At 48.5% G+C, this 26908-nt stretch overlaps 1 protein-coding gene and 1 gene segment (V, D, J or C); one reads left to right on the top strand and one right to left on the bottom strand.

The window, feature by feature from the left end:
- Positions 1-26908, bottom strand: part of LOC104846689 (immunoglobulin heavy constant gamma 1-like) — an 868336-nt gene that overhangs the window by 320749 nt on the left and 520679 nt on the right.
- LOC111752811 (uncharacterized) overlaps positions 1-26908 on the top strand; it is a 355617-nt gene that overhangs the window by 163647 nt on the left and 165062 nt on the right. For 4 of the 5 annotated variants that reach the window (XR_010318810.1, XM_064273601.1, XM_064273603.1 and 1 more), the window contains exons 8-9: positions 12463-12544; positions 12766-12908. Coding sequence is in view for 4 of the 5 variants with exons in the window: in XM_064273601.1 (XP_064129671.1) it covers positions 12463-12544; positions 12766-12908 (225 nt within the window). In the remaining variant the exon portion in view is untranslated. The remainder of the gene's footprint in view (positions 1-12462; positions 12545-12765; positions 12909-26908) is intronic. The other variant, XM_064273602.1, reaches the window with a different exon arrangement.

Raw genomic sequence — 26908 nt, 5'->3', positions numbered from 1 at the left:
TAGACTAATTGCTCTGGCTAGGACCTCTAGCACAAGGCTGAATAAGAGCGGTGATAAAGGGCATCCTTGTCTGGTTCCCGTTCTTAAGGGAAATGCTTTCAGGTTCTCTCCATTTAGAGTGATGTTGGCTGTTGCCTTTGTATAGATGCCCTTTATTATGTTGAGGAGTTTTTCTTCAATTCCTATTTTGGTGAGAGTTTTTATCATAAATGGGTGTTGGACTTTGTCAAATGCCTTTTCTGCATCAATTGATAAGATCATGTGGTTTTTGTCTTTTGTTGTCTTTATATGCTGGGTTACACTAATGGTTTTTCTAATATTAAACCAGCCTTGCATACCTGGTATAAATCCCACTTGGTCATGGTGGATTATTTTTTTGATATGTTGTTGAATTCTATTGGCTAGAATTTTGTTGAGGACTTTTGCATCTATGTTCATGAGGGATATAGGTCTGTAATTTTCTTTTTTTGTGATGTCTTTACCTGGTTTTGGTATCAGGGATATGGTGGCTTCATAGAATGAGTTAGGTAGTATTCCGTCATTTTCTATGCTTTGAAATACCTTTAGTAGTAGTGGTGTTAACTCTTTTCTGAAAGTTTGGTAGAACTCTGCAGTATAGCCATCCAGGCCAGGGGTTTTATTTGTTGGGAGTTTTTTGATTACCTTTTCAATCTCTTTTTTTGTTATGGGTCTATTTAGTTGTTCTACTTCTGATTGTGTTAGTTTAGGTAGGTAGTGTTTTTCCAGGAATTCATCCATTTCTTCTAGGTTTGCAAATTTGTTAGAGTACAATTTTTCATAATAATCTGATATGATTCTTTTAATTTCAGTTGGGTCTGTTGTGCTGTGGCCGTTCTCGTTTCTTATTTGGGTTATTTGTTTCTTTCCTGTATTTCTTTAGTCAGTCTGGCCAATGGTTTATCAATTTTGTTAATTTTTTCAAAGAACCATCTTTTGGCTTTGTTAATTCTTTCAATTGATTTTCTGTTCTCTAATTCATTTAGTTCAGCTCTAATTTTTTTAATTTGTTTTCTTCTGGTGCCTGATGGATTCTTTTGTTGCTCACTTTCTATTTGTTCAAGTTGTAGAGACAGTTCTCTGATTTTGGCTTTCTTCTTTTTGTATGTGTGCATTTATCAATATAAATTGGCCTCTGAGCACTGCTTTTGCTGTGTCCCAGAGGTTTTGATAGGAAGTATTTTCATTCTCGTTGCATGCTATGAATTTCTTTATTCCCTCCTTAATGTCTTCTATAACCCAGTCTTTTTCCAGCAGGGTATTGTTCAGTTTCCAAGTATTTGATTTCTTTACCCTAATTTTTCTGTTATTGATTTCCACTTTTATGGCCCTGTGGTCTGAGAAGATGCTTTGTAATATTTCAATGTTTTGGATTCTGCAAAGGTTTGTTTTATGACCTAATATGTGGTCTATTCTAGAGAATGTTCCATGTGCACTAGAAAAAAAAGTATACTTTGCAGCAGTTGGGTGGAGAGTTGTGTATAAGTCAATGAGGTCAAGTTGGCTGATTGTAGTAATTAGGTCTTCCGTTTCTCTATTGAGCTCCTTACTGAATGTCCTGTCCTTCTCCGAAAGTGGTGTGTTGAAGTCTCCTACTATAATTGTGGAGGTGTCTATATCACTTTTCAGTTCTGTTAAAATTTGATTTATGTATCTTGCAGCCCTGTCATTGGGTGCATAAATATTTAATATGGTTATATCTTCCTGGTCAATTGTCCCTTTAATCATTATGTAGTGTCCTTCTTTATCCTTTGTGGTGGATTTAACTTTAAAGTCTATTTTGTCAGAAATTAATATTGCTACTCCTGCTCTTTTTTGCTTAGTTTGCTTAATATATTTTTTTCCATGCTTTGAGTTTTAGTTTGTTTGTGTCTCTAAGTCTAAGGTGTGTCTCTTGTAGGCAGCATATAGATGGATCGTGTTTCTTTATCCAGTCTGAGACTCTCTGTCTCTTTATTGGTGTGTTTAGTCCATTTACATTCAGCGTAATTATAGATAAGTATGTGTTTAGTGTTGTCATTTTGATGCCTTTTTATGTGTGTTGTTGACAATTTCATTTTTCCACTTACTTTTTTGTGCTGAGATGTTTTTCTTTGTAAATTGTGTGTTCCTCATTTTTGTAGTATTTGACTTTATGTTTGCTGAGTCATTAACGTTTTTCTTGGTTTTTATTTTGAGTTATGGAGTTGTTATACCTCTTTGTGGTTACCTTAATATTTACCCCTATTTTTCTAAGTAAAAACCTAACTTGTATTGTCATATATCACCCTGTATCCCTCTCCATATGGCAGTTCTATGCCACCTGTATTTAGTCCCTCTTTTTGATTATTGTGATCTTTTACATATTGACTTCAATGATTCCTTGTTTTGAGCTTTTTTTTTTTTTTAATTAATCTTAATTTGTTTTTGTGATTTCCCTATTTGAGTTGATATCACGATGTTCTGTTTTGTGACCTCGTGTTGTGCTGGTATCTGATATTATCAGTTTTCTGATGAAACAATTTCCTTTAGTATTTCTTGTAGCTTTGGTTTGGTTTTTGCAAATTCTCTAAGCTTGTGTTTATCTGTAAATATCTTAATTTCACCTTCATATTTCAGAGAGAGTTTTGCTGGATATATGATCCTTGGCTGGCAGTTTTTCTCCTTCAGTGCTCTGTATATGTCATCCCATTGCCTTCTTGCCTGAATGGTTTCTGCTGAGTAGTCTGAACTTATTCTTATTGATTCTCCCTTGTAGGAGACCTTTCTTTTATCCCTGGCTGCTTTTAAAATTTTCTCTTTATCTTTGGTTTTGGCAAGTTTGAGGATAATATGTCTTGGTGTTTTTCTTTTTGGATCAATCTTAAATGGGGTTCGATGAGCATCTTGGATAGATATCCTTTCGTCTTTCATGATGTCAGGGAAGCTTTCTGACAACAGATCTTCAACTATTCTCTCTGTGTTTTCTGTTATCCCTCCCTATTCTGGGACTCCAATCACACACAAGTTATCCTTCTTGATAGAGTGCCACATGATTCTTTGGGTTTCTTCATTTTTTTAAATTCTTTTATCTGATTTTTTTTTCAGCTATATTGGTATTAATTCCCTGGTCCTCCAGATTTTCCACTCTGCATTCTAATTGCTTGAGTCTGCTCCTCTGACTTCCTATTGCATTGTCTAATTCTGTAATTTTATTGTTAAACTTTTGGATTTCTGAATGCTGTCTCTCTATGGATTCTTGCAACTTATTAATTTTTCCACTATGTTCTTGAATAATCTTTTTGAGTTCTTCAACTGCTTTATCAGTGTGTTCCTTGGCTTTTTCTGTAGCTTGCCTTATTTCATTTCTGAGGTCATCCCTGATGTCTTGAAGCATTCTGTAAATTAGTTTTTTATACTCTGTACCTGGTAATTCCAGGCTTGTATCTTCATTTGGGAAAGATTTTGATTCTTTAGTTTGGGGGGTTGTAGAAGCAGTCATGATCTGCTTCTTTATGTGGTTTGATATCGACTGGTGCCTCCGAGCCATCACTAAGATATTGTAGTGATTTATTCTATATTTGCACACTGAATCTTATCTTGTTTTGTTTTCTTTCAATATATGTAGATGGGCTCCTAGATTGCGCTGTCTTGATTGTTGTAGCCCTTGACTCACTTATGACCTATTACCAGCTGGTTTGGGCTGTTACCAGATATATATGCCTGAGTCCATTCACTATTCTTGAGTAGAATCTTATTTTGGGTCATCAAGTGTGTGATACACACTGTCACCTATCCACCTTGAGAAGTAGTGGTGATAGTTGTGTGCACCAGATTCTAGTAGCAGCTGGGGTTCACACTCCAAGGGGGGCAGGATGCTGACAGGCTTCCCCCAAGTGTCATGAGGTAGGTGTGTCTCTATTCTTAAAGCACCTTGGTGGGTGGGCTCTGCAGCTGTACCTTAGGCCCCCAATGCAAGTACCTCTACAGATTGGTAGGTGTCACCCTCCTTAGACCCCTAAGGCAGGAGGCTAGGTGGTCTGGGGGGAGCTTCAGCCCTCAGTTCCCTATTGTGGGTCAGTGAGGGCTCTGTTGAATACACAGAGATATCAGACCTGGGAAACTTCTCTTTCAAGTAAATCTGCTAAAACAAAAGCAGTCAGATCCCTATCAGAATTGCCTTTGTATTGTAATAGCCACCTTGCTCCCTGTAGGGATGAAAGCCCAAGACTGTGGATCACATATGCTTGGCTTGAGCTGGTTCTGTGTTTTTAGTCCAATTAGGGAAGGATTTTTGTTCCCTGGGTTTTTTTGTGGTTGCTTCTTTCAGGCCAGAAGAATGGGTTAAGAAAAGACCAAAAAAAAAAAAAAGGAAAAGAAAAACCCCGGAGCAGTTCTCCCTCTGGCTCAGGAAATTCCAATGTTAATGAAGCCGGCTGGGAAGGGGAGTGGAGGGTTCAGAAAAACAGGAGAGAGTAAAAAAAAAAAAAAAAAAAAAAATTTTTTTTTTTTTTAGCACCCTGTAATATAGACAAAGTTACTTATCTTTTACTTGGGAAGAGTGTTTTATCTGAGATTCCCGAGGGGCACGTCGTCGACTGTGTGCGCTGGGTGGGTAGAGATTGTCCCCAATGGTCAGGCCCGCATCCCGTGCTTGCGCTGTCTCAGAAGCCAGGGTCAGTTCCTCCGCTCCCAGTCCAAGGTCCTTGCAAAGTTTCCCCGGCTGGGACGCTGCACTCCGGCTCCAAAACCAGTCGCTGCCTTGCGGCGACTTCTCCTCCGCCAGCAGTGTCACCTTGCAGCCCGCGTGGACCGGCTGGGCCCACTCCCGACGTCAGTTCAGGGGGGTAGGGCTGTGCCCCGCGTTTGCGCGTCTCAGGATGCCGTGCTCAGCTCCCCTACATCCAGTCGAAAGCCCGGTGCCAAGGTTTCCTGACTGGGACGCTGGCTCCAGGCTCCGAAAACAGTCGCTGCTTCCCTGTAGTTGGTCTCTGTCACTCAGATCAACTGTTTAAATCTGTGTTTGTTGGTCAGGGTTCGTAGATTGTCATGTATGTGATCGATTCACTTGTTTTTCCGAGTCTTTGTTGCAAGAGGGATCCGAGGTAGCGTCTACCTAGTCAGCCATCTTGGCCCCCTCCCTTTTGCTGGCTTTTGGGGTAGGAGGGAGGGACAGGAGTCACAGCTCAGGACCTGGAGAGGTTCCTGCACTGCCAAGGGGAAGTTTTCAAAAAATGCGTTAATATTCTTTCACTACCTATCCCATTATAAATGCAGTATCTGTGACTGGGGAAAGCTTTAAAACATGGGGAAGAGTGTTAATGGGTGGGACATGTCCCCTCTCCCTCTCCCTCCATGTCTACCAGCCTGGGTTCACCCCTGTGATCACAGTAAGGAGCCCACATTTCAACTCTCTCGGTGTTCTCTGGGCACACACTTGGAAGAATCGAAGTACCCTGGTGAATACATGCCTAGGTTCCACCTCCCTTCCGCAGATCTGGTATTTTGAATTGAATTGTGTCTCCTCAAAATGTGTCACCTTGGCTAGGCTATGGTTCCCAGGACTGCGTGATTGTCTTCCTTTTCGTCATTTGATATGATTTTCCTATGTGTTGTAAATCCTACCTCTATGATGCTAATGAGGCCAGATTAGAGGCAGTTTTGTAACGAGGCAGGACTCAATCTAGAAGTTTAGGTTATATTTTAAGTCAATCTCTTTTGAGGTATAAAAGAGAAAAGCAAGCAGAGAGACAGGGGACCCTCATGCAACGAAGAAAGAAGTGCCAAGAGCAGAGCTCATCCTTTGGACCAGGGTCCCCTGTGCTGCAAAGTTCCTAGACCACAGGAGAATGGATGACAAGGACCTTCCTCCAGAACCCACACAGAGAGAAAGCCTTCCCCTATAAGTGGCGCCCTGAATTCAGACTTCTAGCTTACTAGACTGTGAGAGAATGTTTCTGTTCCTTAGAGCCACCTACTTGTGGTATTTCCATTACAGCAGCACTAGATGCTTCAGACAGCTGGTCAGTAGGCCTCCCACTATGGTGATCCCCCAGGAGCTGGGTCTCCTTTTCTATAGTTATCAGTAGGACATCCTTGTCCCATTGTCTCCAAATTCTGGCATTCATGGCTGGGTGGTGCGTCAGATACCTTTTGCCTTGTGGGAGTTGATGGGTACTGCCAGACTCACCACAGGGTGCTGCACCACCAGCTTTGGCTGGGACTTTTGGGTGAGTGTTGTGTCACTGTGGTAATAGCTACAACCCCAACTGCTATATCCTCACAGTGACACATGCCCTCACATAATCCTCCTGCTAGCATAGCCTCATTCTCTCTTTGCACTGGGGATTCCGAGAGTTCCAGAGGTTTTGATATGGAGCTCAGGTGAGGAGGGATGTCTCTGACCAGCCCACTGGGGGCCAAGGAACAGGTATTCTCCAGGGCTGTTGCATGTGGCCTGGGTGAGTGCCGAGGGCTCCACTGTGGCCAAGGAAGAGCCCCATGGTGGTCAAATGGCTGGGTGGTGTCCTGAGCATGTGAGGTGGTTTGCCTGCTAGTGCCTTTGTACCATTGGTGCTCCTGCTCCAGGAGGGCCTTGGGGTCTGAAGCTATTTCCATCTTGTGCTCTGTGTCCCTCTTGGCTGAGTCGACCGTAAACCATTAGGGTATTATATCCTTCCTGAGTTTGGGTCTGCTGAAGGCTCTAGCTTCGGGATCAATCCTGGGATATCACTCATGCCCAGGGTGCCCAGGGCCTGGGGATGGGGCAGCGGCCCCTGCGGAACCCTCTGTCTTTCAAGGAATTGTTATATTTCATCTAAGTTGTCAAATTTGTGGGCATAGAGTTGTACATCAAATCCCTTTGTTAGCCTTTAATGTCCATGGGATCAGTAGTGATGACTTCCTTCTCATTTTTGGTGTTAGTTATTTATATCTTCTCTACTCTTTTCGTGGTTATCCTGGCTAGAGATTTATCAGTTTAACTGATCTCTTCAAAGAATCTGCTTTTGGTTTCATTGATTCTTTTCTATTTGTTTTCAATTTCATTGATTTCTGCTCTATTTTTATTCGTTTTCTTTGGCTTGTGTCAGAATTCATTTGTTCTTCATTTTTTGATTTTCTAAAATGGAAGCTTAGAATATTGATTTTATATCTTTCTTCTAACATATGTATTCAATGCTATAAATGTCTCTCTAAGCGCTCTTTTACTGCATCCCAACATTTTGATAAGTTGTCTTTTCATTTCCATTTAGTTCAAGGTATTTTTAAATTTCTCTTCAGAATTCTCTTCTGACCCATGTGTTACTGAGAAGTGTGTTGTTTAATTTCCAAATATTTTGATATTTTCCAGGCATCTTTTTGTTATCGATTTCTAGTTTAATTCTGTTGTGGCCCAGAATACACTTTAATGATTTTTATTCTTTTAAATATGTTGGAGTGTGTTTTATGTGCTGATGATCCACTCCCAAGACCCCCTGAGCTTCGTTCCTGATCTCACATTGCAGGCATGCTATGTTTGCACTGCTGTGATGGTCATCTGTACCTGGTCGTAAACCCCAGGGGTCAGGATGCTTTTGTCCTGGACTCTCAGGGCTTGATATGCACTAGGGGTGTTAGAATATTTACTGAATGAATGAAGTGTTGTGGCTTTGGAAGTGGATGAAGTAATATATTGTTGACTGGTTGGCAGGGGACGGCACAAGTTCCAGAGAAATATTCAGGGTAATTCTAACTTGAAGGTAAAAGCAGCATTTGAAGATCTCTATATACTGTGTGTAAATGGAGGAGAAGGTGTGAGGCCACAGGAAGCTGAAGTTTCTGACTGAGAGGCCGGGAAGGAAGGACAGGAAGGGAAAATTGATGCCTTAAAGCTGATTTGTGAGGCCTTGCTGGCCTAGAGCTTATCTGCTTCCTGTGTGTGGAAGGTGAGGGGCCTGGAGCCAGAAGGTGGGGCTGCCTCTCTGCCCAAGGGGCACCACAGGTCTGGCTGAGCTAATGCCTCCCAAGGAGGGCTAGGAGGCTGGTTGCGGACATAACCGTGCAGTGGCCAAGGCCAGGGCTGACCTGGAGCCCAGAGTGTCAGGTCCCCAGACTCCTATGCCCTTTGATGAGCTGACCCATCTGGACCCAGGAAAGGCAGCTGGGGAGTGATGCCCTGAGTACCCTTCTTGTGTGGGGCACCGACTCGTGCTATAGAAGACACACTCTGGACCACAGTGATGATATGGGAGAAACAGGTTGTTGAGCACACATGGGAGTAGCATGGAATGGGCTGAGCCCTGTCCCACCCAGCCAGATGAGCTCCTGCTGCTCCACTATCCTCTTGATATACCAAGAGGAGCCTGGACCTGACTGACTGGTGTAGTGTCCAGAAAGCCAAAACAGGTACTTTGAAGGCCATGGAGGGGTACAGGAAGGACTGGGACTCCATAGAGACCTTACTGCCAGGATGATATCTCCCCTGGCTCTGAGAGCAAAAGCCTTGGCTTAGCTGCAGGTAGATTGAAAAACAAAGAGGCAGAAGTGTTGAAGGTCTCTTCCCCTAGTCAGGGGGTAGGAGGATCTACCACCTGCACGGGCTCCCCAGGGATGCCTCCATTTGAGTCTTCCTGGCATAATTCTACCTCTCTGGCTCTGACCGAGCGTGGGTATGTACTGTTGGAAATCCACATATGAGCTGAACTTCACCTTCAGGGTGTTGGTCCTGTCAGCCTTCCTGAACGGGGTCTATGACCCTTAGTGAGCTCTGGTCACACAGTAAAAAAAAAAAAAAAACGGTACCCCAAATTCACTCCTCAGAAGTTCTTCCCCAGCTCACGCTTTCTAGTCCTCATCATGAAGTAAAGCCCGTGCGGAGTCTAGGCTGTTAGCCTCGGGTTAGTGTAGAACCTGGCAGGCCTTAGTTTTCCACCACTGGCCTTTCTCCCTGACCCCTGCCTCTGCTGGCAGCTGTCCATCCACTTTCTGCTAGAATCCAGTTTTTCATTTGGCCTTTCACACAGTGGTAGCTACCACCATACCCACCTTGTCACAGAGCAGCACAAAATCCTTCTGTACCTTTTACTGCCTTTGGAGAAGGGCCCCAGGCAGAGGCTGCATGGGTGTGGGCTTGAGGAGCTCTGTGGGCTTGGCTCTGAGCCTTTCTAGTCTGGAGACCACTGGATGAGTTCTGTTTGAGATGTGTGTCACTGTGGCTCTCTTGTAAGAGTCACTGGGGATTGAAAAGGGGAAAACCCAGAGCCCTGGGGCTACCACCACCCATCTCTGCCCAGGTAGTCTTCTTCAAGCCTTTGGATTGGTGACCCTGGTGTGGAGCAGACTTGCACAGGCCTCCATACTGCCCTCTTGTGGCCTCTGGACCAGGCTGTGGGCTGTGATTCTATTGGGGGTGTTGTCCAGGGTAGGGCAGAATCAGGGGGCACTGACAGCTCTGAACTCTCAGTGTGGGGTCTCAGGGCCTTCAGGGGACTGAGCAGGCAGGGATCAAGTGGTTCAGGGTGGGAGGTGGTGAGTGGGATAGGGTTGTCTGAGCCCAGGTTGCAAGACCTCACCCTTCCCTGCACAGGAATTTATGCTCGCCACCACCAGGCAGTGGGCAGCCTCACAGCCTCAGAGGCCCTGGGTCTGTTCCTGTCCTTGGGAAGGGGCAAGAGAGTCTGTGAGGACATGCTAGGAGCCAGTGCAGGCCAGGGGAAAGGTTGCCTGAGACTGCCCAGCAGAGGGAAGCTTTGTGTGGTTTCCCTGAACTGTTAGGGGTGCTGCTGGGGAGGCTGGGGCCTGGGGGCCTGGGGATCTGAGCACCACTAAGCTTAGCCGGTAGTGGATAGTCAGAGTCCTCTTCTGCACAGGTGCCTCCTAGGTGGGTAGTGCGTAAGGGTCTTTGCTGTTGACAGGCATGTGGCTGTGTATCTTGAGCCTTGTTATGGAGAGGGGATCACACTTCCAACTACTGGAACCTTGGGAGGACAGCATGAGGTGACCAGGCCTAGCTGCCAGTATGGCTGGCAGGAGCCAGGCGATTTTGAGCAGGGGCCATGGCACTGTGGTAACTACTACTACTCCACCTCCCACAGTGACATGGACCCAGACAATATTTCCTGCCCTTGTAGTGGCTGGAGGACCACAGAGGGCCTCAGAGGGCTGGGCCTGGTGCCCCCGGGAGGCTAATCTGCCAGTACAGTGGGGGAAGTATATCCCCAGGGAGAGAGAACGGTGGCTTAGTGGAGGCCCCTTGGGAAAACATGGGGGCACAATCACCAGGATCATGGATCAGAGTCCTTGGTCTCCAGGAATTGCCCCAGTAGCCTAAGCCAGCAGTGAGGGCTCTCAGCTCCCCCCTAACAGTCTGGGGCATCCTGCCCCAAATCATTCACAGCTCATTCCTCAGTTTCTGCCTGGTGAGGGAATGATGATGCAGGCCCTACGGTCAGACAGACAGAGGATGAGGGCATAATTGTGTACATGCCTGACACCAGCCCTGGGCCTGCCTCTGCCTTTGCCTAGTCCCAGGCCAGGCCCTGCACTGCCCCTTCGACGAACCTTGGGCTCATGTGGTTGTCACTGTGGTCCCTACCCCAAGCACAACTATCCCCTCCTTCAGGTGGACAGACTCACAGAAGCGCACCCTCCAACTGCCCTCCCCCTGCCTCATGTTTCAGGGTCTGGGAGGCACTGGGGCTTGGGTGAAGCAGGTTGTTGCTGCTATGGGTGTTGCCACTGTGATCACCATAGTCGTAGTCATCTGTTACAGCTTGACACTCTGTGACAAGAACTGGGTCTGGAGCCAGGGCTGGCTTGCCCTGTGCCAGAAGCAGAGAGGGTCCAGGAGGCCAGCGTTATTCTGTGGTCACAGCTGAAGGGCTAGCTGGTGGACTGAGGTAGTAGGGAAGCCAAATGTGCTCCCTCCGTCTAAAATGGGGGGAGGGACATCGAGGAGTGGTGCATTTGAGGTGCCCATCCATGGCCCCGATATGTTGACTAACCCTGAGTGAGGAGGGGAGACTTTTGAGGGTTGTCCAAATGAAGCCAGCAGACAATGGTCGTGGTTGGGATGGGGTTCAAGAGGAGAGTACCCACTAAGACCTAGATTAGGCTGAGTTGGGGGTTTGGCTTTGACCTCTCTGTCGAGGTCTCTATGGTGACTGTCTGGGAGTTTGATGTTCCAAGGAACCAAGTCATCACTGTGACAGTTGTACCTGCTGGTTTGGGTCATAGGCTGCATGGCTGTGCATCATGGATTGAATTATGTCCCCCCCAAAATGTGCATATTTTTTGCCTGGACCATGATTTCTGGTGTTGTGTGATTTTCCTATATGTTGTAAATCCTGCCTCTATGATATTAATGAGAGACAATGGGTGGCAGTTGTGTTAGTGAGGCAGGACACAATGTACAATATTGGACTGTGTCTTGAAGCAATCTCTTGAGATACAAAAGAGAGAAGCGAGCAGAGAGACAGGGGTAACCTCATACCTCAAAGAAAGCAGTGCTGGGAACACAGCCTGTCCTTTAGACCCCGGGTCCCTGTGCTGAGAAGGTCCTAGTCAAGGGGAAGATTGAGGAGAATGCCTTCCCCTGAAGCTGATGCCCTGAATTTGGACTTTTAGCCAACTTTACTGTGAATGTTGTTAAAGCCGATCACTTATGGCGTTTCTGTTTTAGTAGTACTAGGTAACTGAGACACTGCAGTATCCCTATGAGTCCATGGTGGTGTGTCCCTGCTTGTTTTAGTTATCTAGTGCTGCTATAGCAGAAATACCATGGGTGAGTGACTTTAAGAAATAGAAATTTATTTTCTCACATTTTAGGAGGCTAGAAGTCCAAATTAAGAGCACTGGCTCTATGGGAATGCTTTCTTTCTCTTCCTGCTCTGGAGAAATGTCTTTGTCTTCTTTCAGATCCTATTCCTAGGTTCCATGGAAGACCAAGTGGCTTGTAACATGTACTTGTTTGCTTGCTTAATCTGCTCTTTCTTTCTCAAAAGAGATCAACTCAAGACACATTCTACACTAATACTGACTCATTAATATAAAAAAGAAAACTCATTCTTGAATTACAGCCACAGGATTAGGGGTTAGGATTTAGAACACGTGTTTTGAGGGACACAGTTCAATCTGTAACACCTTTCAAAATCCTAGGCAGGCCCACAGTGTTTGGTGGGAAGGGCTAGGACATCGGGATGGGCTTTTGCAAGACATTGTGAGGCTGTGGGCATAGCAACTAGAACTACCACAGTAATGCCACAGAGGTGTAGGCCTGCCCCTAATCCTCCTCTGGCAGGATGCCAGGCAGGCTACCCCAGAGGTAGATACCTGAACTCAGGACTGGGCTCTGCCAAGGTGTTGCTTGCTGAAACATCTGGGGGGCCTCTCAGGGTGGTGTGGCTGAGCTGGTGGGTGTCTGTCCAGAATCAGCCAATCCCCTGCCTCTACAGCAGCACCCAGGGTTGGTGAGTGCATAGGTTACATGGGAGTCTTTTATATCCTCAGGGCCAGCAGTACCTGACCCAGGAGGAGGTAGCAGAGTTCAAGATTAGAGGTCCAGGGTTTTGGAGCCCAGGAGGAGGGAAAGGTAGGACTGTGAATTGGAAGTTTCCTCCTTATTCTGTGAGAGCACAGGGCGTGCCTTAGGGGCAGAGATCTAGGTCCTAGGAGCTCCTCCCAGCTGTGGCTGTAGGTCAGCAATGATCCCATGCACTGCCCTCTGTGTCCTTCAAGGCTGGCCTCTATGAGGATGCCTGGAGATGGGAACCTGCCTCCACCTTGGACTTGTGCCTTCCTGTTCCTTTGCAGGGGACCCTTACTTCTTTTGCTGGCTTGTCCCTCATGGAGTAACGGGTGGATGGTGCCCAGAGATCCTGAGCTCCACAAAGGGGCAGGTGGGAGAGACAGAAGTTGCGGCTCAAGACGTGGAGCAGTTCCAGCACTTCCAAGAGGTAAGTTTTCAAAAAATATACTTACATTCCTTCCCTACGAATCCCATTATAAATGCAGTATCTGCGCCTGGTGAAAATTGTAAAATATAAAGAAGACTGTAAATACTCTGGGCATGTCGCCTTTCCCGCTTCACCCCTGCCTACCATTCTGGGCTCTCCCCTGTAATCACAGGCATGAACCTACCTTGCTACCCTCTTGGTGTTCTCTGTGCACACATGAGGAAAGATCACAACACCCGGATGAATGCATGCCTCTGTTCTACCTCCCTTGTGCAGAGTTGGTCTCCCAAAAATGTGTGTCAACTTGGCTAGGCCTTGGTTCCCAGTGTTGTATGGTTGTTCACCACTTTGCCATTTGATGTGATTTTCCTGTGCGTTGTACATCATACCTCTATGATGTAAAGAAGACAGAATTAAAGACATTATGTTAACGAGGCAGGACTCAATCTACAAGATTAAGTTGCATCTTGAATCTATCTCCTTTGAGATATAAAAGAGAGAAGCAAGCAGAGAGACAGGGAGACCTCATGCCACCCAGAAAGTAGTGCCATGAGCAGAGCATGTCATTTGGACTGGGGGTTCCTGTGCTGAGAAGCTCCTAGACAGGGAAATTGATGACAAGGATTTTCCTCCAGAGCCCACAGAGAGAAAAAGCTTTCCCTGGAAGCTGGCACCCTGTTTTCAGGCTTCTACCTTACCAGACTATGAGAGAATAAACTTCTGTTTGTTCAAGCCACCCACCTGTGGTAAGTCAGTTACAGCAGCACTAGGTAATAAGACAGCTGGTCAGCAGGCCTCCAACTGCCCTTGATGAAGCAGGAGATGGGCCTCCTCTTCTGTTTTCATCAGTGGGACATCCTTGTCCCATTGTCTCTGAATGCCTACTTCTGCGGGTGGGTGGCAGGTCACCTGTCATGTGCCCTGTGGGAGTACATGGGCACCACCAGGCTGCACGCCAGGGTGTTGCATCCAGAGCTTTGGGTGGGGCTTTTAGGCAGGTGCTCTGTCACTGTGGTAGTGGCAGTAAGGGTCACTATAACTATCACTGCAATATTGTCATGGTGACACATGTCCCTATACAATCCTCCTGCCTGGGACAGCCCCATCCACCCTCTGCAGTGGGAATTCCAAGAGTTGCACAGGTTTGGGTTTGGAACTCAGGTGTGGTGGGATGACTCTGACCAGCCCTCTGGGGGCCAAGAGAGGGGTGTTTCCATGGCTGCTATGTGTGGCCCAGGTGAGTGCCGCGGGTTCCACTGTTGCCAAGGAGGGGCCCTATGGTGAACAAACCCCTGCTGGGATCTTGAGCAAGTGCAGTGGTTTGTCTGTGCTGCCATTGGTCCCTCCTGCTCCAGGAGGCTTTGGGATCTCGAGTTGTTTCCATCTATTAAGCTGTGTCCTTCTTGGCTGAGTGGGCTGGGAGCCATTAGGGTACTGAATCCTTTCTGAGGTTGGGTCTGCTGAAAGCTACAACTTCGAGATCAAACCTGGGAAGTACCTCACACCCTGGGTGCCCAGGACCTGTTGATGGGGCAGTGGCCCCTGCAGAACCCTCTTTCTAGAAATTGTTATATTCCATCTAAGTTATAAAATGTGTGGCATACGTGAACTAGAGACTTACATCACCGTGAGACCAGAAGAACTAGATGGTGCCTGGCCACAAACAATGACTGCCCTGACAGGGAGCACAACAGAGATGCCCTGAGGGAGCAGGAGAACAGTGGCATGCAGACCCCAAATTCTCATAAAAAGACCAGACTTAACGGTCTGACTGAGACTAGAAGAATCCCGGCGGTAATGGCCCCCAAACCTTCTGCTGACCCAGATTGGAATCATTCCCGAAGATGACTCATCAGACATGGAATAGTCTGTACAATGGGTTGGAGAGAGATGCTGATGAGGAGTGAGCTACTTGTATCAGGTGGACACTTGAGACTGTGTTGGCATCTCCTGTCTGGAGGGGAGATGGGAGGGTAGAGAGGGTTAGAAACTGGCAAAAGGGTCACCAAAGGAGAGACTGGAAGAAGGGAGTGGCCTACTCACTGGGGGGAGAGTAAATGGGAGTGTGTAGTAAGGTGGATATAAGTTTATATGTGAGAGACTGACTTGATTTGTAAACTTTCACTTAAAGGACAATAAAAATTATTAAACAAAAATATGTGGCATAGAGTTGTTCATAATATCTCCTTGTTATCCTTGTAATGTCCATGGGATCAGTAATGATGACTCCTTTTTCCTTTTTTGTATTAGTGATTTATATCTTCTCTCCTCTTTTCTTGGTTTGCCTGGCTAGTGATTTATCAATTTTTCTGATGTCTTTGAAGTACCTTCTTTTGGTTGCTTTGATTTTTTACCTATTAAATTTCTATTTTCAATTTCATTGATTTCTGCTCTATTTTTATTATTTGTCTTCTCTTTGCTTATGTCAGATTTAATTTATTCTTCCTTTTCTGGTTTTCTAAAATGTAAGCTTAGAATATTGATTTCCTATCTTTCTTCTTTTCTAATATGTGCGTTCAATGCTATAAATGTCTCTAAGCAGTCCTTTTGCTACATTCCACACATTTTGATAAGTTGTCTTTCCATTTCTATTTAGTTCAAAGTATTTTTAAATTTCTCTCAGACTTCTCTTTTGACCCATGTCTTATTGAAAGGAGTGTTGTTTAACTTCCAAATATTTTGTTATTTTTCACCTAGTTTTCTGTTACTGATTTCTAGTTTAATTTCACTGTGTTCTAGAACAAACTTTAATGATTTTTATTCTTTTAAATGTGTTAAGGTGTTTTTTCTGTCTTGATGATCCACTCCCAAGCCCACCTGAGCTTCCTTCCTGGTCTCAGGTTGTATGCATGCAGATGTTTACACTGCTATGATGGTCATCTGTACTTGGCTATAAACCCCAGAGGTCAGGGTGCATTTTTCTTGACCTCTCAGGGCCTGCCATACACTAGGGGTGCTAGAATATTTACTGAATGAATGGAATCTTGTGGCTTTAGGCATGAATGAAGAAATATATTGTTGCCTTGGCGGGAGGGGGGGGAAGTTGCAGAGAAATGTGCATGCTGATCCTATTTTTATGTTAATAGCAACATTTGAAATTCTCCATATTTTGTGTGTAAGTGGATGAGGAAGGGCCTAGACCACAGGAAGTGGAGGGTTGTGGCTGAGAGGCAGGGCAGGAGGGTCTTGAGGTCTGGGGAGCAGCAGGGCCAGAATGAGGGGCAGGAAGGGACAATGGATGCATTAAAACTGATTTCCAAGACCTTGTTGGCCTAGAGTTCATCTGCTTCCTGTGTGTGTGGGGTGTGGAGCCCGGCGGTAAGAGTGCCTTGCTGCCCAAGGGGCACCAAAGGCCTGGCTGAGCCCCAGACTCCCAAGAAGGGCTAAGTGGCTGGAGGCCTGTATAAGCCTGCTGTGGCTTAGGCCATGACTGACCTGGAGCCCCAGGTGTCAGATCCACAGACCCCCACCCCCTTTCACTGAAGCTGGCCCATCTGGACCCAGGAAAGTTAGCTGGTGAGTGATGCTCTGAGCACCGTACTTGGGTGGGGCATTGGCTTCTGATGTAGAAGACAGGCTCTGGGCTGCAGTGATGATATGGGAGACACAGGTTTGTGAACACACATGGGGGTAGCCTGATGAGTGGGCTGGGCCCTGTCCCACCAAGCCAGATGAGCTCCTGCTGCTCCACTATGCTCTTGATGTACCAAGAGGAGCCTGGAACCTGACTGACTGGTGTGGCATCCGAAAAGCCAGGACAGGTACCTACTCAGGGCTGAGAAGGGGTACAGGCTGACGTGGGGGTTCCACAGTGATCTGGCTAACGGGGTGATCTCCCCTCTAGTGGACTTGACTAGGCTGTAGGTGGGCTGCAGGACGAATAGGCAGAAACAGGTACAGGCCTTCTTCCTTGGGTGGGAGGAGCCACCAAATACCCTGGGTCCCCAAGAAGGACCGCAGCTAAGCCTTCCTGTAAACTTCTGCTTCCCACCTCTGACTGGGTGAGGGCTGTGTTCTTTTGGAACTGTACGTATCAGCTGAACTTCACCTTCACTGTGCTCTTTTGGGCTTCCTAAAAGGGGTCTATGACCCTGGTTGAGCTCCAGTCACATGGTGGACACACCCCTGCAATCCAGTCACTTGGTCTTTCTCCCCAGTTCATGCTTCTTAGTCATCACAATGAATCGAAGCCTCTTTTAGGGTCCCTGCTGTTACGGTGGAGTCAGTGTCAGAGGCTGGCAGGTCTCGAGCTCTAGCACTGGCCTCTGTTTCTGTCCCTTCAGTAGCTGCTGGGATCCAGTTTTTGACTCGGTCTTTCAAACAGTGGTAGCTCCAACCATACCCACCTTGACAAGGGGCAGCACAGAATCCCTCTGTACCTCCTGCTGTCTGCAGGGCTGGGCACCAGGCACGATTGCGTGGAGAGTGGTCTTGACAAGCTCTATGGCATTGGCTCTGAGCCTCTCTAGTAAAGAAGGCACTAGGTGAGTTTTACGTGTGTTGTGTGTCACTGTGGTCCCAGCCATAATAACCAGTATATTGTGGGCCTGCCCAAATTCTGCTGGGTCTGGCCAGGGACATTCTCCTGGGCAAACATTGGCCTTTTCTGGCCTTGGCAGGATGGGGTGGGTGTCCCTCAGCCCTGGTCTGTTCTCCAGAAGTCCAAGTCTCCAAAGTCAATGCACAGGTTAGAATCTGCCACTGGTTGCAGGGTCAGTGGGAACTGCAATGGAGTGGCCATCTGAATCACAGCACTGTGATTGTAGCCCAGGTCAAGGTGGCCTGGTGTCCCTCTCTCCATTGTCACTGGGCACTCCAGGCCTCTGCAGTGCTGCCCAAAAGGGTCGGCCACCTGGCTGTGTTGGCTATCACATGAGGAGACCCCCCCGAAAGTCTTTTTTGCTCTGCCCTGAGCCACTATGGGAGTAACCCCACTGAGAGATGGTCCTGTGCAGAATGTCCCCATTCCCAGAGTGTGGACCCATCATTCTTGGGGACCCTGAGAACTCTAGAGGATGAGACCATGGGTGGCAGGAATGCATTTGGGGTGCTAAAGGAGCATCCTCAGCAGAGCTTTTTGCCCCTCTCCCCACCCCCATCAGCTGCCAGGACCCCTTGTCTTTACCAGCATCACTATCTACTGCTGCCCCAGTCAGGTACTAGGTGGAGGAGATGGGACCTGGAGACAGGTCCCACCACCAGGGCTATGAAAAGAGGTAGGGATGGGTTCTTCCCATGTCTGCCCCTGCAGTTGTCTTGGCTGGTATTTGCTGGGAAGTCAGTCACTGTGGTAGTAGTTCATCACTATAGTAGCATCACAGCATTAGAGCCTCATACCAAATCTTGGGCATCCAGCCTCTGCGCCCACATCTGGCATGGTTTCCAGGTGCTTCCCACTTGAGGGATGGAGGAGGCCATAGCAGAGGGAAGGAAGAAGAGTTGAGGGCTGGGTTGCCCTGGGGGAAGTGAAGGGATACATGGGGCTAAGAGGAACTGCCTGAAAGGGAGCAACTTAGAGCCCAGCGGTGTCCAGCATGTATCTCTGCCCAGACAATCCCCTCTCCGTCTCCTGGCTTGGTGGCCCAGTTGTGGAGCAGGCTTTCAACCCCTTCATTCTCATTTCTGTGGCCTTTGGACTGGACCATAATCAGTGGTTCTATTGAGGGTTTGTCTAGGGAAAAGGAGAGTCTGAGAGCATTGAAAGTTCTTTGATCTCATTGTGGGGCCTCAGGGCCATCTGGGGGCTTTGTGGTCGGTGGTCTGGTAGTTCAGGTTGTGAGGTGGTGAGTGAGATGCCAGGTGTCTGAGGCCCAGTTAGCAAGACCTCATCCTTCTCTGCACAGGAGGTCACGCTGGCCACCACCAGGCACTGGGTAGCCTCACAGCCTCAGAGGCCCTAGGTCAGCTCGTCCCCTTGTTCAGGGGCAGGAGAGTCAGTTAGACCAGGCCAATAGCCAGAGCAGTCCAGCAGAAGGGTGGCCTAAGAATGCCCAGCCGAGGGAAGCATTGTGTGGTTTGTCTGAACTGTTAGGGGTGCTGCTACTGAAGCTGGGGCCTGGGCACTTGGGGGTCTGGGCACCACTCAGCTCAGCTGGAGGTGGATAGCCAGAGCCTTCTCCTGCAGGGGTGACTCCTCGGTGGGCAGCAGGAGATGGTCTATGCTGTTGACTGGCGTGTGGCTATGTTTCCCGAGCCTTGTTATGAAGAGGAGATCACGCTTCCAACCTCCAGGACCTTTGGGAGGACAGCATGAGGTGACCAGGCCTAGCTACTAATATGGCCGACAGGAATCAGGTGGTTTTTAGCAGGGTCCATGCCATTGTGGTAACTACTACTTCTCTACGACCCACAGTGACAGTGACTCAGACAAAACTGCCTGCCCCTGCAGGGGCTAGAGGGCCACAGAGGGCCTCAGGGGGCTGGGCCAGGTGCCCCTAAGAGGTTTAGCTAGCAGTGGTGTGGGGGAAAGATATCTCCACAAGAGCGTGGGGTCTTAATGGAAGCCCCTGTGGAATTGTGGGGGTACACTCTCCAGGCTCATGGCTTTGAGTCCTCGGTCTCCAGAAATTGCCCCAGTAGCCTGAGCCAGCAGCTGGTGCTCTCAGCTCCCTCCCTAGCAATCTGGGTGAGCTTGCCCCAGGCGTTTCACTGCTCATACCTCAGTTTCCCATGGTGTGGGAGTGATGATATAGGCAAGCTGGCAGAGGAGGGGTTAATTGTGTAAATTTCTGACAGCAGCCTGGGCCTCCCTCACCCTTTGCCTAGTCCCAGGCCTGGTCCTACATTGCCCCTTCGAGCATCCTTTGTCCATGTGGTCATCACTGGGGTCCCCACCCCAAGCATAACTATGCTCTCCCTCTTAGTGGCCAGACTCACAGAGGGACACCCTCCAACTGCCCTTCCTCCACACCCCCCACCCGAGGGTCTTGGAGGCACTAGGGCTTGTGTGGAGCAGGTGGTTGCTGCTATGGTTTGTGCCACTGTGATCACCATAGTCATTGTCATCTACCACAGCTCGATGCTCTATGAGAAGATCTGTGGCTGGGGCCTAGGCAGGCTGGCTGTATCCACAGAAGCACAGAGGGTCCAGGTGGCCAGCCTCACTCTGTAGTCACAGCTGTGGGGCCATCTGGTAGGCTGGATGAGGGGGAGGGAAGGAAGTTTTCAGTGGTGCTGGAAGTTCAAGGGTGAGGCAGCCACCAAGGGGGCATAGGTGGCCAGGAGACCGGAGACAGTGTAGATGTCAGCCTGGATGCTTGGGGGCCTCCTGAAGGGCCGCAGGCTGGGAGGTAGGAACTCCATCTGTCCTGCTCTGCCTGTGGGGGTCTGGGACTGTCTGCGATGGGTGCCAGGGAGTAGAAAAGAGGGGTGGATCCCAGCCCACAGGTCTCTGGTATTGGGCTAGGAGTAGGAGGAAAGGTTTAGAGCGTATGTTCTGGGTGTGTGTTAGAGGAACTGAATCAAGACTCACCTGAGCTCATGTCCCACCTGAATCCACCTGGTCCCTATCCTAGAAGACGGAGAAGGGATTCCTTTGGGACTTGTTCCTGGAGGGGCTACTCTGGGACCCCCTTCCCTGGGGGCTGGCAGATTTCCATTACAGTGTCCCTGATGATGACCTCAGCCAGACACCGATGTTCAGAGAGCCCTACACTAACCTCCTCCTGGGGAGAAGCTTCTGGAGGCCTCGAGGTGGGTAGGTGTCCATGACAGGCTAGGGATGAGTTCCTACCCAAAGGAGCCCCACCTGACATGCTCCCCCAGCAAAGTTCTGTACAGTGAATACTGACCTAGCTACAGTGTCCTTTCCTCTGTCAGCCTCTGGAGGCTCCCAGGCAGATCAGGAAGTGACTCCCTACCTGACTTCCCTAGGACCCTTTCCAAGGCTGGGCTCCCTCACGTTGGAGTAGACAGTGGGAACAGTGCTTCCTCAGGAGCGTAGGGAAGGGTTGCTAGTAAGGCTGCTGCCTCCCCCTGTGGGTGCCTGGCTCTGGGGTCCACAGTGGACTTCTGGTGCTCTCTCAGGTCTTGAGTGATTACCTGTGGACATATGTTGGGATCCTGGGCAGCTAAGGTGAGAGTGCAGGCTGGGCTGGGGAGCCACCAGCTAAGGGGCAGATGGATGTTGTCCCTGGGTCTGTGGCTGACCTGTGCTGTGGTGGGCTGGGAGCTGAAGGGAGGATTTTTGCTGCTGGGTCTGTAACTGTGGAAGTTATTACAGAATGGGAGGGTCCTTGACAAAAAGTCCTGGGTTCGTGGGCCCTTGCCCTGCTCCTGGCTCTTTAGTGGGCTCACCTGACCCAGGCAACCAGTGTCCCGGACCCCAGACCTCTGCTCAGTGGTCTTCTCTGTACACAGGGCAGGCAGGCAGCCTGGCCCAGTCCCCGTGGTCCTGGCCACTGGGAAAGAGTTTGAGGTTACATTGTACTCAGCAAGGTAGGGAGGAACCCAGCTCCCAGGGGCTGTTGTCATGCATGCAGGTGCATAGTGAGGTACCCACACTTCCTTCCCTGAAGTGGGGTCTGTACAGGAGGGCTGCCCGAGGGTGTCTGTTTTCTGTGGGCTGTTCTCATGCAGGATGGACCAGCTGACCAGTGGCCAGGGACAGACAGGATGGGAGAGAGCCATTACCAGAAGTTCTTTGTTTCTGAAGTGTAAGGATGATTCTTGGTTGGCTCCTAAGGGTGATCAAGTGAGGGGCGTGGCTCATAGAAGCCCAGGCTGGTCTAGGGGCCCTGCATGACTTTTCCATAAGAAAGGGGCCATGCCAGGCCCTGGCTGCTTGGACCTGGTTGACCAGTGTCCTGCCAGCACTGCCACCTCTCCTGGGCAGCCCCCCTGGTTAGGGCCCTGGACGTGCCCCCTTGTGGGCATGGACAGTTGGTTAGAGGCTACTTGAAGTCCCCAGGCCCACTGGACACCCCAACCCTCAATTGCACCTACCTGGTACCTCTCCTAGAGTTGCCCACCCAGCCTTTCCACTGGGACAATAAATTCTAAAACCAAACCACTCAGGCTCATCTACATTCCTCATAGGTAAAACCAAGGTAGCAAGGTTCAATTCTCAATCACTCTGTTTCCTGGGTGGGTGTGGGGTACAGGTTGGTGTGGGGTACAGAAAAGTATGACCAAGAGGTCCAGTGATGGCAGGGCTGGGACGGTGCCAGGACACCAGGTAAAGCCGAACATTCCTGCTGCCCCTCTCCAAAATGGGAGGCATCACAGAGTAGTGTGTCTGAGATGCCAAGCATTGGCCCTGATATCTTGAGCAGCCCCAAAGGAGGAAGAGTGACTTTTCTGGATTGTCTAATATAAGCCAGCAGACAAAGCCCATCGGGGGGCGTGGGGGCGGGGGTGGACCAGGAGGAGTGTACCCACTATGAGCGAGATTAGGCTGAGTTGGGGGGTTAGTTTTGGACCATCTGTTTCATGACTAGTATGGACTTCGCTGGTGAGGTCTCTGTGGTTACGCTCCAGGGGCTTGGTCATCCAGGGAACCATGTCACCACAGTGGAACCATACCTGCTGGTTTGGGTCATGGGCCACATGGCTGTAGTACCCCCAGAATCCACGGTGGTGTGTCCCTGTTTGTCTTAATTATATACTGCTGCTATAGCAGAAATACCACAAGTGGTGACTTTGACTAACAGAAATGTATTTTCTCACCCTTTAGGAGGCTAGAAGTCTGAATTCAGAGCGCTGACACTAGAGGCAGGCTTTCTCTCTGTGTCTGCTCTGAGGAGAGTCCTTGCCTCTTTTCAACTTCTATACCTAGAAGAACTTCATGTGGCTTTTGTCATGTACTAGTTTGCTTCCTTAATCTGTTCTTTTTTATGTGAAAAGATTGACTCAAGATACACCTTACATTAATAGTGCCTCAGTACACAACAAAAAAAACCATTCCCAAATGGAATTCTTGGTACTATATAGGAGTTAGTATTTATAACACATTGTTTTGAGGGACAGAATTTGATCCATAACACCTTTCAAAATCCTGGATGAGGCCTTAGTGACTGGCGGAAGGGCCTGGGGTGTAGGGATGGGATTTTGCAAGGCATTGTGAGGCTGTGGCCATAACAACCAGAACCATCACAGTAATACCACAGTGGTGCATGCCTGTCCTCAACCCCTCTCTAGCAGGATGATGGGCAGACAGCCCCAGAGGTAGAGACCTGAGCTTAGGGCTGGGCTGCCTGCCTGAGAGGTTGCCTGCTGAAACACTTGGGGGGCCTCTCAGGGTGGAATGGCTATGTCAGCCTGTCATGTGACTCCACCTGAGCTGGTGGGTATCTGTCCGTCTAGGAAATCAGCCTGCCCTCTACTGCAGCAGCACCCAGGTTGGGTGAGTGCCCATCCCCACTGTGAATGGATTACTTGGGGGCTTTTTATATCCTAGGGGCCAGCAGTACCTGCCCCAGGAAGGTGCGAGGAGAGAGCAGAAGCCAATGTGGGAGGTCCGGGGTTCTCCAGCACAGGGCAGGGGGACACCTAGGAGAGTGACTCTGCAATTTGCCACTTATTCTGTGAGAGCATAGGGTGTGCCTTATGGGCAGAGACCTGGGTCCTAGGAGCTCCTCCCAGCTGTGGCTGTGGGTCAGCAGCTGCCCCAGGCCCTGCCCTCTTCTTCCTCCCAGCCTGGCCTGGAGCACAATGCCCTGACAGGACTGCCCGACTCCACCTCTGATTTGTGCCTTGCTGTCTCGGCTCAGAGGACTCTTTGTTCTTTTGCTGGCTTCTCCCTCATGGAGTCAGGGGTGGATGGCATCCAGAGACCCTGAGCTCCACAGACGGGCAAGTGGGAGGGACAAAAGTCTTGCATAGCTCAGGACCTGGAGAACTGCTAGCACTGTCTAGGTATAAGTTTTCAAAAAATACACTTACATTCATTCACTACAAATTCCATTATAAGCTCAGTATCTGTGCCTGGTGAAAATTTTGAAATATATAGAGAGTGTAAATGGCCTGGGCTTGTCCCCTCTCCCTCTCCCCCCATGCCTACCAGGCTGGGCTCTTCCCTGTGATCCCAGGCACTAGCCCACCTTTCCACCCTCTTGTTGTTCTCTGTGCACACATGAGGAAAGATCAGAACACCCTGGTGAATGCCTGTTTCGTTTCCACCTCTGTTGTGCAGAGCTGGTGTTATGGATTGAATTGTGTATCCCAAAAATGTGTGTCTACTTGGCTAGGACATTGTTCCCAATATTGTGTGACTGTCCACCATTTTCTTACTTAATGTGATTTTTCTGTCTATTGTGAACCCTACCTCTACAATGTAAATGAGGCTGAATTTGAAGCATTATGTTAATGAGACAGGACTCAATCTACCAGATTAAGTTGTATCTTGAGTCAGTGTCTTTTCAGATATAAAAGAAAGAAGGAAGTAGAGAGACAGGGAGACCTCGCGCCACCACGAAAGTAGCGCCAGAAGCAGAGTACATCCTTTGGACCTGAGGTTCTTGTGTTGAGAAGTTCGTAGACAGAGGAAAATTGATAACAGGACCTTCCTTCAGAGCCAAAAGAGAGAGAAAGCCTTCCCCTGAAGCTGGCGCCCTAAATTCAGACTTCTAGCCTAGTAGACTGTGAGAGAATTAGCTTCTGTTCGTTAAGGCCACCTACTTGTGGTATTTCTGTTACAGCAGCACTAGATCACTAAGACAACAGGCCTGCAGACTTCCAACTGCTCCAGGAGCTGGGCCTCCTTTTCTGTTGTCATCAGTACGGCATCCTTGTCCTCTTGTGTCCAAACTCCTACTTCCACGGGTGAGTGGTGGATCGGATGCCATGTGCCCTGTGGGAGTTGATGGGTACCACCAGGCTGCACCCCAGGGTGTTGCATTGGGCAGGGTTTTTGGGCAGGTGGTGTGTCACTGTGGTAATACTAGGAACTACTTCCTTGATATTGTCACAGCGATGCATGTCCCTATACAATCCCCCTGCCTGGGACAGCCCTGTCCACCCTCTGCAGTGGGAATTCCAGGTGTTCAGAGATTTGGGTTTGGAACTCAGGTGAGGTGGGATGACTCTCACCAGCCCTCTGGGGGCCAAGAGACAGCTGTTTCCAGGGCTGCTGCGTGTAGCCCAGGTGAGTGCTGTGGGTTCCAGTGTTGCCAAGGTGAACAAACCCCTGCTGGGATCCCGCGCAATTGTGGTGGTTTGTCTGTGCTGCCTTTGGTCCCTCCTGCTCCAGGAGGCCTTTGGGATCTCAAGTTGTTTCCACCTATTACTCTGTGTCCTCTTGGCTAAGTGGACTGTATGTTAGGATATTGCATCCTTCCTGCGGTTGGTTATTCTGAAAGGTGCAGCTTCAGGATCAAACCTGGGATGTCACTGATGCCGTCGGTGCCCAGTGCTTGGGGATGGGGCAATGGCCCCTGCAGATCCCTCTTTCAAGGAATTATTATATGCCTTCTAAGTTATCAAATATGTGGGCATAGAGTTGTTTATAATATCTCCTTATTATCCTTTTAATGTCCATGGGATCAGTAGTGATGACTGCTTTTTCATTTTTGGTATTAGTAATTTTTGTCTTCTGTCCTCTTTTCTTGATTAGCCTGGCTAGTGATTTATCAATTTTACTGATCACTTCAAAGGCTGTGCTTTAGATTTCATCAAATTCCATTAAATGTCTATTTTCAATTTTATGCATTTCTGCTCTATTTTTATTCATTATCTTTTTTTGCTCATGTCAGCATTAATTTGTTCTTCCTTTTCTGGTTTTCGAAAATGGAGGCTTAGAATACTGACTTTATATCTTCCTTCTTTCTAACATATGCATTCAACGCTATAAATGTCTCTCTAAGCGCTCCTTTTACTGCACCCACAGATTTAGATACATTGTCTTTTCATTTCCACTTAGTTCAAAGTATTTTCAAATTTGTTTTCATATTTCTTTTCTGACTCATCTGTTATGGAGAAGTGTTTTGTTTAATTTCCAAGTATTTTGATATTTTCCGGCTATCTTTCTGTCATAAATATCTGATTTAATTCTATTGTAGTCTAGAACATACTTTTAATGGTTTTTATTCTCTTAAATGTGTTAAGGTATGTTTTATGTCCTGATAATCCACTCCCAAGACTCCCTGAGCTTCCCTCCTGGTCTCACATTGCATGCATGCAGATGTTTGCACAGCTGTGATGGTCATCTGTACTTGGCTGTAAACCCCAGGGTTCAGGATGCGTTTGTCTTGGTCTCTCAGGGCTTGACACGCACTACGGGTGCTAGAATATTTACTGAATGAATGAAGTCTTGTGGATTTGGGAATGAATGAAGAAATATATTGTTGACTGCGGGGTGGGGGACAAGTCGTAGGGAAATGTGCAGTCTGGTCTTATCTTTATGCTAAAAGCAGCATTTGAAAATCTCCATGTACTGTGTGTAAGTGGAGGGGAAAGAGCAGAAGCCACAGAAAGTTGAGTTTTGTGGCTAAGAGGCATGGCAGGAGGGGCTGGAGTTCCCTGAAGCAACAAGGCCAGAAGGACAGGCGGGAGGGGAAAATTGATGTCTTAAAGCTGACTTCTAAGGCCTTGCTGGCCTAGAGCTTATCACCTTCCCGTGTGGGGGGTGGGGGGTGCAGAGCACGGGGCCTGGTAGTGGGACTGCCTCTCTGCCCAAGGGGGCACCACAGGTCTGGCTGAGCCCAGGGCCCTTAGGAGGGCTAGTTGGGGCTAGGTGGCTGGAGGCCTGCATAACACTGCAGTCGCCAAGGCCAGGGCTGACCTGGAGCCCAGGTTGTCAGGCCCACAGGCCCCCATCCCTTTTGAATGGAGCTGGGCCATCTGGACTAAGGAACGGCAACTGGTGAGTGAAGCCCTCAGCACCCTTCTTGAGTGGGGCAACGGCTCCTGCTGTAGAAGACAGTCTCTGGGCCACAATGATGATATGGGAGAAACCCGTTGGTGAGCACACATGGAGGTAGCATGAGGAGTAGGCTGAACCCCTTCCCACCTAGCCAGATGCCCATCTGCTGCACCACTGTGGGCTTAATGTACCAAAGCATGCC

Source organism: Loxodonta africana, chromosome 21 (genome assembly GCF_030014295.1).
Source record: "Loxodonta africana isolate mLoxAfr1 chromosome 21, mLoxAfr1.hap2, whole genome shotgun sequence".
NCBI classification, from domain to species: Eukaryota; Metazoa; Chordata; class Mammalia; order Proboscidea; family Elephantidae; genus Loxodonta; species Loxodonta africana.
Note: the sequence above shows the minus strand (reverse complement) of the source record. Positions and strands in the feature narration are given on the sequence as shown.